Consider the following 19,450-nt stretch of genomic DNA (forward strand, 5'->3'; position numbering starts at 1 on the left):
CTTTAGGTCTATGTTCTAGACCCCTAATCTTTAAAAAGGGACAGTTGCATCCATTCTACTGGGTGGTTAGGATAAGGATTAAATGAGCTAATATTTGAAAAAATGTTTAGAAATATACCAGGTATATATGAAGTATTGCATAAACATTCTTAAATAAAATAAATAGGATATAATTCTTATTTAGACAGTTTGCCATATTACTCCCAAAGATTTACTCAGTTTTCTGTTTATCAAAGAAAAGAATTACTGACATTTCCTGAGAGACTCTTTTAAATAGAGTTGGTTAAAATGGAAACTGTTATATATTATGAGCTCTTATATATTAGAAGTACTGTCAAATTTATATCAAACCTCTAACTGAATTTCAACGTGAATGGTATAAAAAATAAATGACCAAAAGGATTATCAAATGAATACTTTATTAGAGTCATAACACTTATAAAATAAATTTCTTTTCATATAGGAGTTACCAGATTTTAAAACCAACCAACACTTTCTCATTTTTACAGCTAAGATACATAAAGAAATTCTTAAATGCCACAATTTTTGTTCAAGTGCTTTGTCACTTAACTCACAAATCTAGAATATGATTAATCTACAAATCTAAGTAGTCACAGTTAGATGAGTTTTAGGCTTGGCTCTTAATGATCTAGAAGCAATCCATTTATAGACGTGCCACCAAAGCATTTTAATGAAATCATTTAATTTAATGCCACCAAGCACAGACCTGTTATACCTTGGAAGTAAAAATAAAATCTCACAACTAAATCCTAGCAGACTAACTTTAAACATTTCTGACTAGAATGGACTATATACCCTTATGGCACATTTATGACTTTGTAATATATAAATCATAACACAGGTTTAGGTGTGTGGTATAGAGCTAGAAAAATCCAGGAAGTCAGATGTTTTAGCAATGATTTGACAAGAGTATAAAGTCATAAGACTCATTTCCTCAAGACACATACTGAAACATGTCTTCTCTTTATGATTTTTATCAAAAACCAAGCTATAGGAAGGTCCTTCTTTCTAGGAGATTATTACATAAACAGCATTTATTTGATCATTGAACACTGATCATTCCTAATTCATGGTTCTTATGTGTTCCATTAAAGTTAATAGCCCAGATTATACTTGGCACTCATGGGATGATTCAGCCAGAGAGCTGAGGGCTGGAAGAAGGGAGCAACCTACAGTCCTTTTTCCCCAGAAGTAGCCCTCTTGGGGCAGGAGACAAGTACATTTCCTGGATAGCATGATGATGGGAACTGCAGCCCAACACTTATTTCCCCAATTAAATCCATTATGGCACCTCTCTTTAATGACCAGGTTCTCTACAGGTTAGGGTCAAATACTTCTGTGCTTTTGGCCAGAGACAGTGTGTGCTGGCTATTATTTCAAGACTGATTCTTTTCATCTCTCACCAATGTAGATGTCCAGGCTACTATCAAAACATGTAAGAATCTACAACTTTATGTTATATTTAACACACCATTCAAATATAATGCAGAAAGCAATGAAAAATAATTAGAAGTAAAAAGTTAACTCTTCAGATAGCTCTATTTGGAAAAGCTGTACATATGCATACATAAATATCTGTATATTCATGCACAGGATATACAATTGTATTCTGAAGCATAAATAAATCCAGAATAAGACATAAGTAGAAGATACCAGTTCCAATCATAATTAATGATCTCTCTGGATCTTGTTCTATGGACTCTCCAGTGATAGTCTTGCTCAGTTGTTAGGAGATTCTTATTTTGATTAAGCAACTAGGGTTTACCTCATAGATTAATTTTTCTTATACCTAAGACTCTGCTTGAATTATCTTGAGAAACTATTTGTCCCTCAAAAGGTAAGTATTTGACTTACCTTTTGTGTGAATCACCAATGTGATTCCTGGGTATTGAGATTAAATATTATGTGGCTTGACTTACTAAAGTTTAAAACCTGTCATCATCAGTTCAATAAAATACAGAATATATAACAAAAGCTTCACACAAGAGATCAATAAGCTAGAGTGTGTGGGCCAATCTACCCTGCCTTGTTTTTATAAATAAAGTTTTACTAAAACACAGCCATCCATTCATTTACAGATTGTCTATAGCTGCTTTCATGCTACAACAGAATTGAATAGTGACCACAAAGGCTATATTGCCTGCAGAGTCTAAAATATTTATCATTGGTCCTTTATTAAAAAGGCATGCCATTCTTATTTTCCATTACAGGATACAGGTCAGTAGGAAGTGATTTGAAATACGTTTTTTTAGGAAGTTTTTGTTGCCTATTAAAATTAAGGTTCAGGTGACTCAGCAACCAAACAGTATGGTTCTACTTTTACATGAACAGTATCTGTATATATCATGAACATGAAAGATCATTATCTTACAAAAAGAAAGGCAGGAAGAAAGAAAGTTAAAGGCCATTTCTCTGTTAAACATCATAATAAAAATAAAATTCCATCCATGAAATAAACCAAAACTTGCCCTTAGATTCTCTCTCTAGATCAAACAAATTGTTTTTAAAATGTTGTTGCATCTGGACAAAATGGTATCCAAATTGATCAGACGTATGAAGTAGACAAATGAAACTAACACAGGACTGTCAGTTTCCAAGGAGTGTTACGGTCGCCATCTTCGTAAAGCCAGACCCAAACTGCAACCATAACATACTGTTGTCACAAAGGCAAAAATCTAAGGAAAAAGAAACAAAAATTGACATCAGATTTGTAACACTGACTTTAAGGAAACACTATTGTAAAGGATAACTATATGAAAATGACAAAAAAAATTCAATGCTTATGACTATTTGTACTACTGATTTATACTTAAAACTTTTATGATGAATTGTACTACTGTTTTATCCCCTCACACCATTACTCCTGTCTTTAAGTATTTTAGCCCCTAATAGTTTTCTCATTTGTAGATAATCTTATGTTGAACTTTTGTTCACATAGTAGGCTCACTTATTAAGTATTTGTGAAGTTCCAGACACTGCTTTTAAAAATCCAGCAGGAGGTATGCACTTGTGTAATGATTTCATAGTCCAAGACAGCAACTGCCAGAATTTGAGAATGTATCAAACCACTTCACATTGGAAAGTGATATTAAAACTCAGCAAAAATCCCACAGAAATGAGTCATCAGATTGGCTCTTTCCAGTGTAGGAGATAGCCCTTATGCACAAGTCTGAACTTTATATTGAATTATATTCCTTAATGTCATTCCTTAGATTTCCTTAGCATTAATTGCATATACACAACTATGTTTGGCCTTCACCCTTTTGCTATTTCTGATTTATAGAAAACTAGAAGACAAAGCAGTACAATATGATAAAACTCGATTTCGTGCAAGGAGTATTAACCGGAAAGCTGCAGCTCTGAGATGGAATACCTACAGTTGTTCTCCTCACTCATCTTCCAGTGGCTGTTCTCTAATATCTAATCTGGCCAATGTCCTCTGAATGTGAACAAATTCATAGTAAAAACGAATTTTCCCCTCTCTCAGGTACAGTGAGAGGAAAATGTGAAGGACTCAATATAATGTCACAAATGAATGGCTCAATCATTTTAGTACTACTAAAACTCAGGAACTAGAGATTCAGTTAGACTGGAGTGTTTGGATGAAATGGGATTTAATGTAGAATCTGAAGCATGTAGAAGTTTGTTGAAGCAGCTTCACTCAAGCAGAGAGAAAGGAAAGGATAACAGGGACAAAGTCACAGAGGAGTAACAACCAGAATTCTATGATGGAGAACAATGAAAACTGAGCTATAAGGGCAAAGTGAGGCTGGTGAAAATCAATTAATTAATTTATTTATTTATCTGAAAGGTAGAGTTACAGAGTGAGAGATGGAGACAGGGAGAGGTCTTCCATCTGCTGGTTCACTCTTCAAAATGGCAACAAAGGCTTGGGCCAGGCCAGGCTGAAGCCAAAGCCAAAGCCAGGCACTTCTTCCGGCTCTACCATGTGGGTACAGGAGCTCAAGGACTTGGTCCATCCTCTGTTGCTTCCCCACATTAGCAGGAAGCTGGATGAGAAGTGGGACAGCAGGGACTTGAACCAGTACCCATATAGGATGATGGTATTGCAGGTGGTGGCTTAACCCTCTATGCGACAGTGCTGGTCTCCTAAATTTATTCATTTTTAAAGATTTATTTTATGTGTTCGAAAGGCAGAGTTACAGAGAGAAAGGGAGAGTCAGAGATAGCAAGCAAGTGATCCTCCATCTGCTGATTCACTCTCCAAGTGACATCAACAGCATGGGCTGGATTAGTCCAAAGCCAAGAGCCAGGAACTCCATCCAGATTGCTTATGTGGGTGGCAAGGACCCACGCATATGGACCATCTTCTGTTGCCTTCCCAGGAGCATTAGTAGGGAACTGGATCAGAAGTGGAGCATCTGGGACTTGAACCCAGTGCTTATATGGGATACTGCCATCATAGGCAGCAGCTTAACCAACTGTACCAAAACCCCTGCCCCAGCTGTTGAACCTTTAATCAGCTAGTACTTGGGGCACTTAGTATTCCTGGGAAAGTAAGATCTCAGGGTGACTATCAATAAACCAATCTGGCACTACTTCAACTATCCAAGAGAGGTAATGAGAGTCTAGCCCACACTTGAAAGGAGGGGTCAGAAGTTAAGACACATGTAGAAGAAAATCCAAGGTAACTGGTAACTAATGGGAAGGGAAAAAGTCAACTCCAAGTCCCTGAACTTTGTTTTGTAAACAGTGATTTTCCTTTGTGATCTTTGGCTCACAAGCATTCTAGAAGTATGGCAGGGATGTTTAGATGAGTGGAAGAAGTTTTTTTAAAAATAGATGGCCATCATTCAAGGCCCTCTTCCTGTACTTCAGCTAGTATACCTATGCTTTCATCTTCTACATGTCGGGTTATAAGTAAGATTTCATGAAGTAAAATGATTTCAATTAAAAAAAATTTTTTTAAATTTATTTGAGAGGGAGAGAGAAGGCTGAAGTGAGGGAGAGAAATGTAGAGGGAAGAAGAGGCAGGTGGAAGAGGGAAGAAGAGAGAGACAGAGACAGTGATACAAACAGAGAGTGTACCCATCGACTGGTTCACTCTCCAAATGCCTGCAATGGCTAGGACTGTTCTGGAGTCCAGAAAGGGCTGAAGCCAGGAACATAACATTGGTCCCCTATGTGGGTGCCAAGAAATCAAGTACTTCAGTCATCACCTTCTCGCTCCCAGCATGTGCTCTGGCAGGAAGTTAGTTAAGAGCCAGAGCTGGGGATCCAAACCAGGGACTTGGATGTAGGACTCAGATATCTTAACCGCTAGGCTAAAAGACTGCTCTGGTTTCTTAAAGTCAAAATCACTGATATAAACCACAAATCTTTCAAAGCTAGAACCATGTCTTCTTTCTGTTGTAATTCCATCTTCAGTCCAGTTCATCATAATCACTCAATGAATTTTGATAAATCCTAACACAGACTTGTAAAACTTATATTAATAGCTCTTAGAATCATGTCTTTCCCTTTTCAAAATCAAGATTCTAGACCTGTGTTGTCCAGTATGATAGCAATTAACCATATGTGACTATTTAAAGTTACTAAAATTAAATATAAAAATTCAGTTCCTTAGTAATACTAGCTACATTTTCATTACCCAATAGCTACAAGTGGCTGGTGACCACCAACATCACAATATAGAATGTCCCTATCACTATAGAAAATTTTGCTGTACAGGGGTGCTTACAACAAGCTTCAATGACTATAAGGAAGTACCAGGTTATTTATGGGCTAATTGGGTAAAACAGTAAAACATCTGGTGACTAATTTGCTAGACAGTCATATTAAACATTAAGGTATTTCAGGAAATAATTTGGACTTCTGAGATCTTAAAAATTATCTATAAGAACAAAAACAATATCACTTTTCAAATTACCGATATCAATTCAAAATGACAAATTTATCCCATTAATGAAGAGGATTTAAAAAATCCTAAAGTTTTCCATTGGAATGTGTTTCCTCTGTATGTCATCCACTGTAATTGTTGGCTTATTTGTCTCCTTCACTAACCTGCACTTCCTCGATTGTAGGCATTACAAGTTCTTCACCCCTTTCCCCACACTCAGAAAAATACCTGTCACACAGAAGGCCTGCAGTAAATATTCACTGCGTTAAAATGAATTATAAATAGGTATTGAATACTAAAGAGCAAAGAAGGGAACAAATCTTCCTTACCATGTTTGAAAGTTAAAAGAAGTAAAAAGCACAATTAATTCCTTTTCACAAAGGAGACTTTGCTGTGAAAAGCCAAGTTGAACTAATGGCTTGCTGTAATTTTCCATGAATGTCAACTTTTTTTGTGTTCCAGTTCAATCATCCACACCTCTAGAGTTGATAACAGTACTTTGTTCATAAGGTTATGGTACAGATAAATGGCTATTATATGTTTAATGCTAATGGCTACTGTAGAGGACTGCTGTTGCCTGAGGAGAGTCTTAGGAAATGCAGGTGAACTGTACTATTGAATACTCACTGTGGCTGCTACGTTTATGTTATACTGGTTATTACTCAGGAGAGGTTGTACAGACACGGTCATGTTGCAATGCAGATTGTGCAGGGACGTTGCTGCTGCTTCCAATAAGAAGGCTCCAAAGTAGAAAACAAACACTGTAAAATGGTAGGCAAAATCCTGAAAGAGGAGAGGAAAGACATCTACAATGAAAAACAATAAGATTTTCTATTACTTATTTCAAACAATCAAGTTTAAGTTCAGGAAGATCAAAACATTTAATCAAACAGTCTTAAGTATACTTGGGGTGTATTTGGCTGTGTTAGCAATGTTAGGCCATTAGAATGCAAATGAAAAACAACTTATAAATCTTAATTGGTAAAGTAGCAAACTTTCTGAAAGACTAAATTTTATAATGAAATGTATAATTTCAGTGTGGATTAAGATGCCACAGAGATCAGAATTAGTTAACATAAGATACAAAAGGGATACAATACACTAACTTTAAAAGTAAAATAGCATTCCAATGATATATTTTTAGTCAATTATCTATATTAATTATAAAATTATTTTATATTTGAGAAATCACTAGTTTCATATTTAAGATCTTCATTCCACACATTGAAAGTTATGGAAGACTTTTTAAAAAATACAATTCAAAGACATATGTGTCTATGTTCTATTACAAACAAATACATCATATGCTTCTAAAAAAAAAATCTAGGAACTGAATTATTTATTAGGCTATTTTGTATGTTGTTGGCATTAATGTGAAGCATAACTCTATTAAAATTGTCTCACCTGAATTAATATACCACTATTACACTGCTCTTTATTTTTAACAGCTCCCATATACCAGTTATACATATTATTACTCATCCTTACAACCACATTTATTACCTTCATTCTACAAACAGAGAATTTCTTTTCAGTTAAATGACTGTCCCAGAACCACAAAAAATTAACTTTTAAAGTGCTAATTCAAACTTACATAGTCTCTCTGCTTCAAAAGTCCACTTTTTTTATAAAATATTTTAATTGACAAATAAAAATTGTCCACATTTATCATATACAATATGTTTTGAGTATATATGCATCATGGAATAGCTAAATTGAGCAAAGTAATGTATACATTGTCTCACATACTTCCTTCTTTTGTGGTGAGAACACTTCCAGTCTACTCAGATAATTTTTAAGAATACAATACATTGGTATTAACTAGTCACCATGCTGTATAATAGATATTTTGAAGTTATTCTTTCCTTCTAATTGAAATTTTGAAATTTTGTATCCTCTGGTCAATATCACTTGAAGCTCCCCTCTCCCTCCCAGTCCCTGACAACCACCATTCTACTCTAAGAATTCAGCTTTTTTGGATTTTATATACAAGTGCGGTCATACAGTGTATTTTCTTTGTGCCTGATTTCTTTCACTTGACATTATGTCCTCCATGTTCATTTATGTTGTTGTAAGTGACATGATTCCTTCTTTGTAAAGGCTGACTAGTATAGATGGAGGAGGGTACTTTGAAAAGTTCACTAAGAAATGGAATTAGGCTGGCGCCGCGGCTCACTAGGCTAATCCTCCACCTGTGGCTCCGGCACACCGGGTTCTAGTCCCAGCTAGGGCGCCGGATTCTGTCCTGGTTGCTCCTCTTCCAGTCCAGCTGTCTGCTGTGGCCCGGGAAGGCAGTGGAGGATGGCCCAGGTCCTTGGGCCCTGCACTTGCATGGGAGACCAGGAGGAAGCACCTGGCTCCTGGCTTCGGATAGGCGCAGCACGCTGGCCGCAGCGGCCACCTCGGGGGTGAACCAACAGAAGGAAGACCTTTCTCTCTGTCTCTCTCTCTCACTGTCTAACTCTGTCTGTCCAAAAAACAGAAAGAAAGAAAAAGATAGAATTAAAAGATAGGCTAATTTTGGTCAAAATAGTTTCAAATTCTTGCATGGTTTTTTTCATAGTATACAATGTCCATGAAGTTTCTGAAAAACTCTCCTACACCACATTTTTTAATCAATTCATCCTAAGCACTAAGTGATAGACACTTAGGTTTATTCCTTATCTTGGCTCTTATAAATAATGCTGCAGTGAGCAAGGGAGTTCAGATTTGTCTTACTGATTTCACTTTCCCTGGACATATGCCCAGTAGTGGATTGCTGCATCATAAGGTAGTTTTAATTTTTTGAAACACCTCCATACTATGTTCCATAATGATAACACTAATGTACATTCTCACCAATAGTATGCAAGTATCCTTTCAAAGTCCACCTTCTTTCTATCAAACTGCCTCTATTATCGATGTAGCAATATTGCAAAAGAAATACTGCCCTGCCTTGGTAAACGCCCACATAGCAAACAATATTGTCCACAGGAATTGTCTTATTATACCCAGAACAATCTTCTAGGACAAATTTAACTAACCAGAGGTGAGAATTATAATAGCATGCTGCTAAAAATGCTTTCAACCAAGCACCTCTTATTTGTGAATTGATCTAATCTCAAGATTTAGGAAAATTGTTTCATACTGGTCATGAGTCTAATGTATAGGAGAAATGTTCAAGTACATTCAACAAATGTTAGTTGATAAAAGTTAAAATCTAAATTTGTAGTGATTAAATGAAACAGAGCTGAATCCTAATTATCTGAATTCATTAGAGGCTCATTTAATTTACTAAGATGGAGTCTCAGAAATGGTTTGTCTTAAAAGAAAGGACAGCAACACGACCTGCAATTCTTGGTGTAACCTGGCTCTTACCTTTTTTACTACCTGATTCCTCTTTGCGCATCAGCCATGCTGGACTCCTTTTGGTCCCTAGGAAGTGCTCTGTATCTTAAGGTTGAAATTCTACACATGGCAGTGCTTCTAGAGTCTTCCATAATCCAGTACTGCTTGACTTTGCCTTTCCTTTTCTATGCCTGACCAATTTTCTTTCTTCACTCCTTTCCTGGACTATCAATTTAATTGTTACTTGAAAGCTCTCCTTGCTGCTTCGCTTTTTATTTTTCACAGGAACACAATAATGTTCTTGTACTCTGAACTCTGTGTGTTTGGGCATCTTATCCAGTTGTCCTTGAAGTCAGATCATAGTTTACCCTGAAGTGTTGGAGGAAATGATACAGTGTGCAATTTGTGGTAATGGCAATACAAAAATCATCATGCAGGTTGCTAGAGGCAGGCATTTAAACTACAGTGGAGAATTTCCTCTTTGAAAAGTAGTTCCTGGTGTGCCACTGGGCTATGGTGGAGAAGCAGCACCCGATCTTGAGGCAATAAGAGATAGGCTTCCAGAACTGCTTATTATGAGCTGGGTTCTGTGGAAGCCATCAAGTCCCACTGGAGGTGGGCCAGCAGCATTCTTAAGATGGGAGTGGCATGTCTGTGATCAATCACTCAGCAGGGCCAGAGGGCATGAAATCAGCTGTAAGAGCAGGCAGGCAGGCTTCCAAACCACTTACCAGGGTGCAATACTCCTGTTTTTCTCAGCTCATACCTAAGGGCACACAGAGGAGGGGGGTTCTCTTACATCTCACTTAAGACAAAAGAAAAACCTTGAGTTTTGCTTATGGTGGAGCTGGTTTGGCATGCAGTTGAAAAGTGAAAAGGGACAGCAGCTGCATTATACTCACATGTGTATTGTAGTTACACCCATGGTTGGCTTTGAAAGATAGTATTTAGGATATAAGGACCTATGTCCAGGTAAGAATATACATAGATTTTTATAGTCATTGGGCAATGACCTGTCAGGCTGGTCAAGACCATGGGAGGAAAGAGATAAAAGGTTCAGAGGAAAGGAAGATATATAAGATTAGACATGAAGATCATTCTGTCACACTGTCTCATGACTACCATGGAATATCACATAGACAAATGCCTTTTTCAGTTGATGTTATCAAGACTTTGCTATTGATCACTGTATATATAATTGGCATTATGGGCATATGAATTAAGTGGCCAGTTAGGGGAACACAGTTATGGGAAGGACCAGTAGCTGATGGCATCAACTGTTAATTGCCAAAGGTGATCTAGCTATGTCTCTTCCAAATGTTGAACCTGCCAATAGAGACCAAGCCTGAGCCCCTGATCTGGCACTATTCTCTAGGGAACCAACCAGCCACCTACAGTAAGCTACAGAAAACTATGCTCCCACCTTACTGGAGGACATAATGGTTCATCCTCACAAGAACTGAAACAACTTAATGAATGGTTCATTCCCATAAGAATAAACATATCCAAAATATTGACTTGCTTTTGCTTCCTCCACAGTGTCAGCCAGAATATAGACCCAAGCAACCTGCAGAGCAGACTGCTAGATGTATAGACATCTACACATCACAGCCTCTGACCAAGTAACCACTTTCTCTGCAAAGGAAGAGTGGGGATGGGTGCATGATCAGAAGCTGGATCGTACACTGTGCAGAAGCTGCTGTCCTGATAACACAATGAGCTACCTGGCTGAAGGCACAGATTGGAGGCAATCAGGAAGGGTGCTCTTCACCATACGGCATATGTATACTGAAGAATTTCTACATGGTTTTGTATCCTCACTTGAAGAGTAGAAATCGAGGAGTAGAGGCAGTAGTTTCTCCACCTTCTATCACTCTCATGACCTGTAGAAGACTTTGTGATTTTTGTTGTCACAACTTTTGGCTTTGCATTGTTAGGGGTGCTGGTCCCTAGAAGGGAATGCCCCTGCCAGAGCATGCAGCTCTGGGTCCCAATGAACTATAAGCTATGCTTGCAACCTGAGCATCTGTACTCCTTCTGTCCAGCTATGAAGAGGAGCCACCATCTTGACAAGGAGAGTTGACTCTTACTTTCAAGAGATGGTGCTGGCACCACAGCTCAATAGGCTAATCCTCTGCCTTGCGGTGCCGGCACACCGGGTTCTAGTCCTGGTCGGGGCGCCGGATTCTGTCCCGGTTGCCCCTCTTCCAGGCCAGCCCTCTGCTATGGCCCGGGAGTGCAGTGGAGGATGGCTCAGGTCCTTGGGCCCTGCACCCACATGGGAGACCAGGAGAAGCACCTGGCTCCTGGCTTCAGATCAGCGCGATGCGCCGGCCGCAATGCACCAGCAGCGGCGGCCATTGGAGGTTGAACCAACGGCAAAAGGAAGACCTTTTTCTCTGTATCTCTCTCACTGTCCACTCTGCCTGTCAAAAAAAAAAAAAAAAAGAGAGAGAGATGGAAGGGTTGTTGTTGGACAGGAGAGCAGAAAGAAGTTTGCAAGTACACATCAAAAAGCTTTTGGGAAATTGGAATGAAAATATATTTATTTAGTTTAAATCCATGCATAGTTTTTCATAATAGATATTTTCCATAAATTTTTTGAAGACCCCTCATATGCACGGATTTCAATTTTTGGCAGCAAAATAATCACATATTTTAATTAAATTTTCCACAGACTTTTTAGAATACCTTTTTATGTGGTCCTAGAATATGTGCCACAAGGAAAGAAGGGGTTAGTTTAAGTGAAACTCAGGTGATCTACTTGGGGGCCTCTTAGAATACTCTTCCACAATTGTGACTAAAAATGGACAGGTGCAACAGCACTGGCCTGAAGAGGGATGGTTACCAGAGCTTCGGATTTCCTCAGGAAAAAAGTGTTAAGTTATAGGAGCAGATAAACCAGTGAGATCAGCAAATCTGAGAGCTGACCAAAAGCAATATAAAATCATTACAGGAAGAGGGTGATGATGGGTAGCAGGTGCATGGAGATGAGAAGCAGTGAAAAGGGCTGTAGTTTTTCCCTAACCTCTCTTTATGCCCTCCTTCAGAACGAGCAGCTCATTAGATTCCTGAAGGATCAGCCATTGAAACATGAATGGGGAAGCGGGTCTGCATGGTACAAGGATAAGACTGTGGCACCTGGAATTATATACGGTACATAGTGTCCTTCCAGAAAGAATTGATGTCCAGCTGTAAGGAGCAGGTAGCTGACAGCCTCTGGCTTCAGTGTATGGAAGATCTGTTGCAGTGTTCGAGCCAACATTCTTCCTGGGTAGCCTCATCTACCTACAACACAGTGGGGATATCAGCATTTGGCCATTTGTGTCCAGTGCAAAACTCTTAAATGGCAGACTGTGCTTTGGAGCTTCTCATGGATTTGGCCACTGCTGTGCCCAGTGGCATTACCATCTGCCTTATCCTTCTTCCTCACCATTACCTTTCTCAGGTATTATCTGCTTTTCTTCAAAAATAAAAGGCCCTTACACTTTTTTTTTTTCTTTTGGACAGGCAGAATGGACAGTGAGAAACAGACAGAGAGGAAGGTCTTCCTGTACCATTGGTTCACCCTCCAATGGCCACTGCGGCTGGCGCGCTGCGGCCAGCACACCGCGCTGATCCCAAGCCAGGAGCCAGGTGCTTCTCCTGGTCTCCCATGGGGTGCAGGGCCCAGGGACTTGGGCCATCCTCCACTGCACTCCCAGGCCACAGCAGAGAGCTGGACTGGAAGAGGGGCAACCGGGACAGAATCCGGCGCCCCGACCGGGACTAGAACCTGGTGTGCCAGCGCTGCAAGGCAGAGGATTAGCCTATTGAGCCGCGGCACCGGCCAGGCCCTTACACTTTTGAATCCATCTTAGAGTCTGATCCCCAGTGGACTTGAGATGACACCTGCTCTTCTGGCATGCCAAGCTTTCTTTTCTTGGCTGTTACCATAAATTTAATTAATGAATTAATTTTGAGCTTATTTATATACTGCTATTGCCAACTACAGCAAATTATTATTTTTACATTGAATTTATTCTGTTTATTCCAAGAATATACATATTTTTCAAACTTTTGGAAAGAAATTGGGTCAAGGGGATATCATATTGCGCCATTCAAAACTGCACTAGTAATTCTGCAGCAAACTCTTGAAAAGTAAATGGTCAGGTAGTCTGCAACTATTCCTAAACACCCACATGTATATTTGGCCATCCTGAGTGTTTTATTCCAATTCCTACTGTGTGCGGGATGTATGTGAGAAGATCTTCCATAAGGTTTATTTCATTGTTGTGGACAATTGAGATCACTTTTGGTAAGCCAGAGGTTCTGAAATTTTAACATGCATCAGAATCACCTAGAAAGCTTGCTCCAATGCAAGCCCCTGGACCAAAACCCCAGAGTTCCTGACCAGTAGGTCTGGGTGGAATAAGAATGCGCACTTCCGACAAATTTCCTGGTGATCACTCTGAACCATTGTCCATGGCACACCCCAGTAGCAGATGACCACACCCCCTTTCTTCATCTTCATTTACTCTGGCTCCTCACCAATCTTCTCAAAGATCACACTTTTCAGAGTACAGACCACTGGTCATTATATTTTCCCTGGACAATCTCAGTCTCAAGCCTAGTTTGTTTTCTCAGCAACCAGTGACCACCCCTCACGTTCTTATCTTGAGTCCAGGCTTTGCTTTGCAGTGCAGGGTCAAGTTTCCACTAACTAGTTAAAAAAGAAAAGCTTCATTGTAGGTAGAGGGGTCCTGATTTACATAACAGCAGCATACAAAAGGGTACAGCAGCTACTTTGAAGCGTAGTTTTCTTATTTATAAATTAAGGACTGCGGCGGGTATTTAGCCCAGCAGTTAAGATCCTGCTTCCCACGTTAGAATACTCAGATTTGATTTCCAGCCCCAGGGCCCGCCTCCAGTTTCCTCCCGTGAAAATTCTGCAATGTAGTGGTGATGGTTTTAGAAATTCTCTTCTTGCTACCCACATAGGATACCTGAATTGCATTCCTGGTTCCCCAGTTCTGGTCCTGGCCCAGCTCTCCCTGGTGCAGGCATGTGGGGAGTGAACCAGTCTGTCTGTCTGTCTCTGATTTTAAGATAAATAAAAAACATAAAAATGTTTAAATGATGGCAGTAATAATTGTCATCCAAAAATAATTGTCATAAAGGTCAAAATAATAAATTAAAAATAAATGAAGGTAGGGACAGAAAATATAGCTCCAGGCATTTAATATATGAAGTGATTTACTCAAAATGTGTGTGACAACTACACTTTGGGGGACTAAAGAGGAACACATATAATTGAACAGGATTTTTAAAATACCTATAATTTTTCTAAAATATATCTCTCCTCTAAACACCTCCCTCACAATCAGAAAAAGAAACATGGAATCTCTTGTTCAAAATTAGACAAAAAGGATATTATTTCATCTCCAGAAATATAAGAAACAAAGGAAAACTGTTTAAAAAATCAAAACCTACATCTTTTCCCCATTATCAGAATGGAGCAACTTATTAGTACTTAATAGGTTTTAACATATATATATATATTTAAATATTAACTTATTTATTTGGAAGGCTGAATTACACACACACACACACACACAGACAGAGAGAGACAGAGAGAGAGAGAGAAAGAGAGAAAGAGAGAGAGATAGAGAGATATTGATCTTCCATCTCCTGGTTCACTCCTCAAATGGCTGCAAGGGCTGGGGCTGGGCCAGGTCAAAATCAGGAGCCCGGAACTCTATATGACTCTCTCATGTGGGTGGCAGGTGATGAATCACCTGGGCCATCTTCTGCTACTTTCCCTGGCACATTAGCAGGGAGATGGACTGGAAACAGAGCAGCTAGAACTGGGACTCAAACTGGCACTTATAATAGATGCTGGCATTGCAGGTGGTAGGCAGCTAAACTTGTCATGCCACACACTGACCTCACATATTATGTTCTTATTTCATCATTTATACCAAACTAAAAAACTAGAGAAAATGTGGAAAATATACAGTATGTTAATTTGTTAATGTTAATTTGTTAATGAATGTTAATTATGTTATTGGTAATAAAAATAGAAATATTCTAGTCAGAATATTACAACAAATACTTTGTAAAAAATACATCCTTTTTCAAAAGTATTCTTGTTTCCTTTAAGAATGGTATTCAGGTGGCATTTAACCATTATTACAGGAAAAAACAATTTTTTTTAGCAACTGCTGCCCAACAGTTCCAGAAATTAGCAATTAAAAATCATCACCATCTGGTGATGACTGTGTGATAAGCATGGCTCAAAAATTTCCTGGCTGCGAGTGTACGAGATATGTTACAAATCCCATCAGAATCAAACCATGCAACCCAAAATAACTAAATATGAAAAAAGCACCCATTCTAAACGGGAAAAGCACTTAATCAAGTCCTTGAAGGAAAGAGTTACTCTTTGCAAATGTGTCCTCCATACAATGAGCCACACACAACACAGCCACAGTGCCACACAGCGTGTATTCCTATTATAGCTGAGACCTCCAATCTGAAAATCCCAAATGCTCCCACATGTGAACATTTTTGAGTGGTAAAGAGTATGCAAATCCTCCCAAATTCAAAAACTCCAAAACCCGAAACAGTTCTGTTCCCAAGCATTTTGGACAAAGAATAGTCAAGCTCCACCACATCTTTGCTTCTGTGAGAATGGACTATTCCAGATAAAAATCCCCAGGTTAATCTTTGCAGGTAACCCTTGCAACAGACTGATAGGTCTTTCTAACTGTAACTGTCACCTCAAGATTGTGGGGAATTGGAACAAGATTCTTACATTTTATTGTCGAATATCAAATACAATGCCACAAATGGGCTGGGAATGCAAATATAGGAAAACTAGGAAATTCGTAAGGGCATTCAATGTTGGACTTTATATCAAAGACTTAATACAAGAAAAAAGAAACAAGATGATATAGACATATGTCTAAAAAGACTAGAAATGATATTGAAGAATATTTAAAAATTAGTAAGGCATGTGCACTAACCAATTAGAAAGAATATGGCCATTGAAAGATCATGGAGTCACTACTTGTCCATGTAATAACCCTTTAGTTGCTGGGCTCTTAGGAGATTCAGGAAGGTCCCAGAAGAAGGGTCAAAATAGGATGGTGGATGGCAAAATATTTGGTGAGATGAAATCAATTTTGGCAATGACTGCAAATTATCCAATATTGAGGCATCAGCAGGCCTACAAGTAGAACATGCTGGCCTGATACTAGAAGAACTTGGTACCCAACATTAGGCATAGACTGATTCATTTATACATTTTTACAGGAAAGTTGGACATTTGGAAAGAAAAGCTTAAGCTTCTATATGTAGCCTAAATAAGGTCCCTTGACTTTTATCACATAACCAAGAATTGGGAATATTTTTGTTATTAATGAGAAATTAAGGCAAAGATGCAGGAATACACTATCTCAGAAACCTAAGGACTTTCAAGGATCTAAATTGCAAGTCTCAGTGTGGTTAAGGTATTGCAATCATTACTGCTTGATTACTATCAGTTAGACACAAAATATAATTCATTATTTCCAATATCCCCCACTAGTATCTGGTAAAACAGATATCATTAATAGCATTTTACAAAAATTCCAATATATTAACTATTTTCACCAAGACTATACAGCTATTAAGCAAGCCAGACATATGCCCTTGCATGATAGTATGTGCATGATTGTAACCACTGAATTCCACTCCCTCCTTGGCTTTATTAAACTGAACTGGGTGCCACCTGCCCATGGGCTGGCTTAAAGGCCAGGCATTTTCAATGAATTTTGCTGCTGATAATATTTGTGTTGATATTTCTCCTCTCATCTTCTATGAATGAAGTACATTTGTATTTTCCTCTAACATCTGACCTAATTTTGCTGAATAAATTGCTATTATACTTGACAGCAACATACAAAGATACTTTAAAAAGGCCATTGAAGGGCCAGCATTGTAGCACACGTGATGTTGGCATCCCATATGAGAACTGACTGCTCCACTTCTGATCCAGCTCTTTGCTAATTTTCCTGGGCATGCAGGTAAGATGGCCTAAGTGCAGTGCTTGAGGCCCTGACACCCATGTGGGAGAACCAGATGGAGTTCCACTGAGTCAGCCCTGGCTGTTGTGGGTACTTGGGGCATGAACCAATGGATGGATCTCTCTCTCTCTCTCTCCCTCTTTGTCTCCTTCTCTCCCTCTACCCCTCTCCTTTTCTCTGTAAGTCTGGATTTCAAATAAATAAGTCAATTAAAAAATTCAGTGGAAAGCTACAATGAGACTGGTGTTGTGGCATAACGGGCAAAGCCACTGCCATATATGCAATGGTTCAAGTCCCAGTTGTTCCACTTCTGATCCAGCTACCTGGGAAAGCAGTGGAAGATGGCATAAGTGCCTGGGCTCTTGCATCCACATGACATGCCCAGAAGAAGCTCCTGGATTCTGGCTTCAGTTGGCCCAGCCCTGGCCATTGTGGCCATTTGGGGAGTGAACCAGCAGATGGAAGATCTCTTTGTTTCTCCCCCCCTCCCATAACTCTGCCTTTCAAATCAATAAAATCTTTAAAATATTTTAAAGACCCACATTATGAGAAGACTATGTATGGATTTCAGATCTTTTTATACCAAATATTCTATTTTCCATGAACTATTTGATGTACCCCTGTGGATAAAGACTGACCGAAGGTCTGAGTTAAGTTTCTAAACAACAAAATGGGGTCAGAATCTAGGGGAGGTTCTTCATGGACTTCACTGAAACACTATCTACTATGGACTAGAATTCATGCTACACTGGGCCATTTTGAAACAGTCTCAGAGAATGAATGACCACAGGTATGAAAGAAAGGCTCATATATTACATATATTACACAGCAATACAGGAAGTAAGATGATCCAATTTAATGTTATCATAATTAAGCATTGTGTTGATTGAAAATTCATTTTTAAAAACTCATCAATTCTTCATTAAGTCAATAGTTAATTATACACATAAAACATGACCTTTTCTTTTCTAAGTATTTTAGAGAACAATATATATAACTAATTGTGTCCTGAAAAAGTGTGTGTGTATATACATATATACATATTTGTATATATATTTGTATATCTATCTATATATTTAAATGGCTGAAGCAGAAATAAATGGAAAATTTCAAGATATATGTTACAGCATTCATCTTCCAAATGTATATGTTCAGCTGTTTAGTACTTATCATGCAATTCATTCATTGAATGAAATGAAATAATTTTTAAGTAAAAGTCATCTAAGTCATAAAGGAGTAACAGAATGATTTCTTAGTTAATATAAGCATTTCCCAAGGTGGCATCCTGACATCCCACAAGGCAACTATGCAGCATTACAGTGGCCCCTGTGTTCAGACCTATTCTCTCCCAGCAGAATCAACAGACAGAACAGGGACTTGGGTATGGCAGAATAAAATGAGATGTTTATAAGTTTCTCGTATTTTTTTCCAACATACATCAAATAGAAAGTTCTTACCAGCAAGTTCCAGTTGGCATTAATTTGAGTCACCATGCCAGACAGGAATACGCCCAGAAAGAGGAGGGAGAAAAAAAAGGCTGCCACAGACACAAACATGACCCATCCTTGTAGCAGAGGTAGAGGAACGTTGGAGGAGGCAACCAAAATCCAGACGAGGCCCCCAAACAGCTGAAAGAGAAAAAGAAAGAGGGTAACAGGTTTGCTTCGATGATATATTTTGTACAACTGAATTAAACACCTCCCCCCCTTTTCTCCCCCTTAGACCCCTGCAACCCCATCCTTTAACTTTTTTCTTTCATATGGGAGATGCCTTCTTTCTTCTGGTCCAAGACCAGATCTTCTATTTGGAGACCTGATGACTCCACACCTGTATCTTCATGTTGGACTCCCTTCCTCAGCCTCCAACAGGTCCAGAATTCTCTTATTATTTAAAAATATCTTTTGATATAGGATAAGTCAGATAAAGTTCATGAGGAGAAGCCACACCTCCCCCACTCTGTGTAATCATATCCACCCACCTGTCAATCAGACGGCCTCTTCACCAGGAAGTAGTTACCCTTAATTGGGACCTAGGGCGGTACCATGTAAACACTTCTGTTTCTAAGCTCATAAGAAATTGAGTGAAGCGAAAACTCCCTCCTTGTAGCCCCAGAGCGAGCAGGGTATGAAAGTCCCTCTTTACCTTTCCTGGCCAACTCTCCCAAAAAAAAGCCCACAAAATGCATGTGTATTTT

General features: G+C 38.8%; 1 protein-coding gene across 1 annotated transcript in view; it reads right to left on the reverse strand.

The window, feature by feature from the left end:
- Positions 1–402: 402 nt before the first annotated feature.
- MAL2 (mal, T cell differentiation protein 2) overlaps positions 403–19,450 on the reverse strand; it is a 33,501-nt gene continuing 14,453 nt past the window's right edge. Inside the window, exons 2-4 of the mRNA XM_062188071.1 lie at positions 18,714–18,884; positions 6,509–6,664; positions 403–2,696 (exon numbers count right to left, since the gene is read on the reverse strand). Coding sequence (XP_062044055.1) covers positions 2,625–2,696; positions 6,509–6,664; positions 18,714–18,884 — 399 coding nt within the window. The 3' untranslated portion in view covers positions 403–2,624. The remainder of the gene's footprint in view (positions 2,697–6,508; positions 6,665–18,713; positions 18,885–19,450) is intronic.

This window comes from Lepus europaeus, chromosome 4 (assembly GCF_033115175.1).
Source record: "Lepus europaeus isolate LE1 chromosome 4, mLepTim1.pri, whole genome shotgun sequence".
NCBI classification, from domain to species: domain Eukaryota; kingdom Metazoa; phylum Chordata; class Mammalia; order Lagomorpha; family Leporidae; genus Lepus; species Lepus europaeus.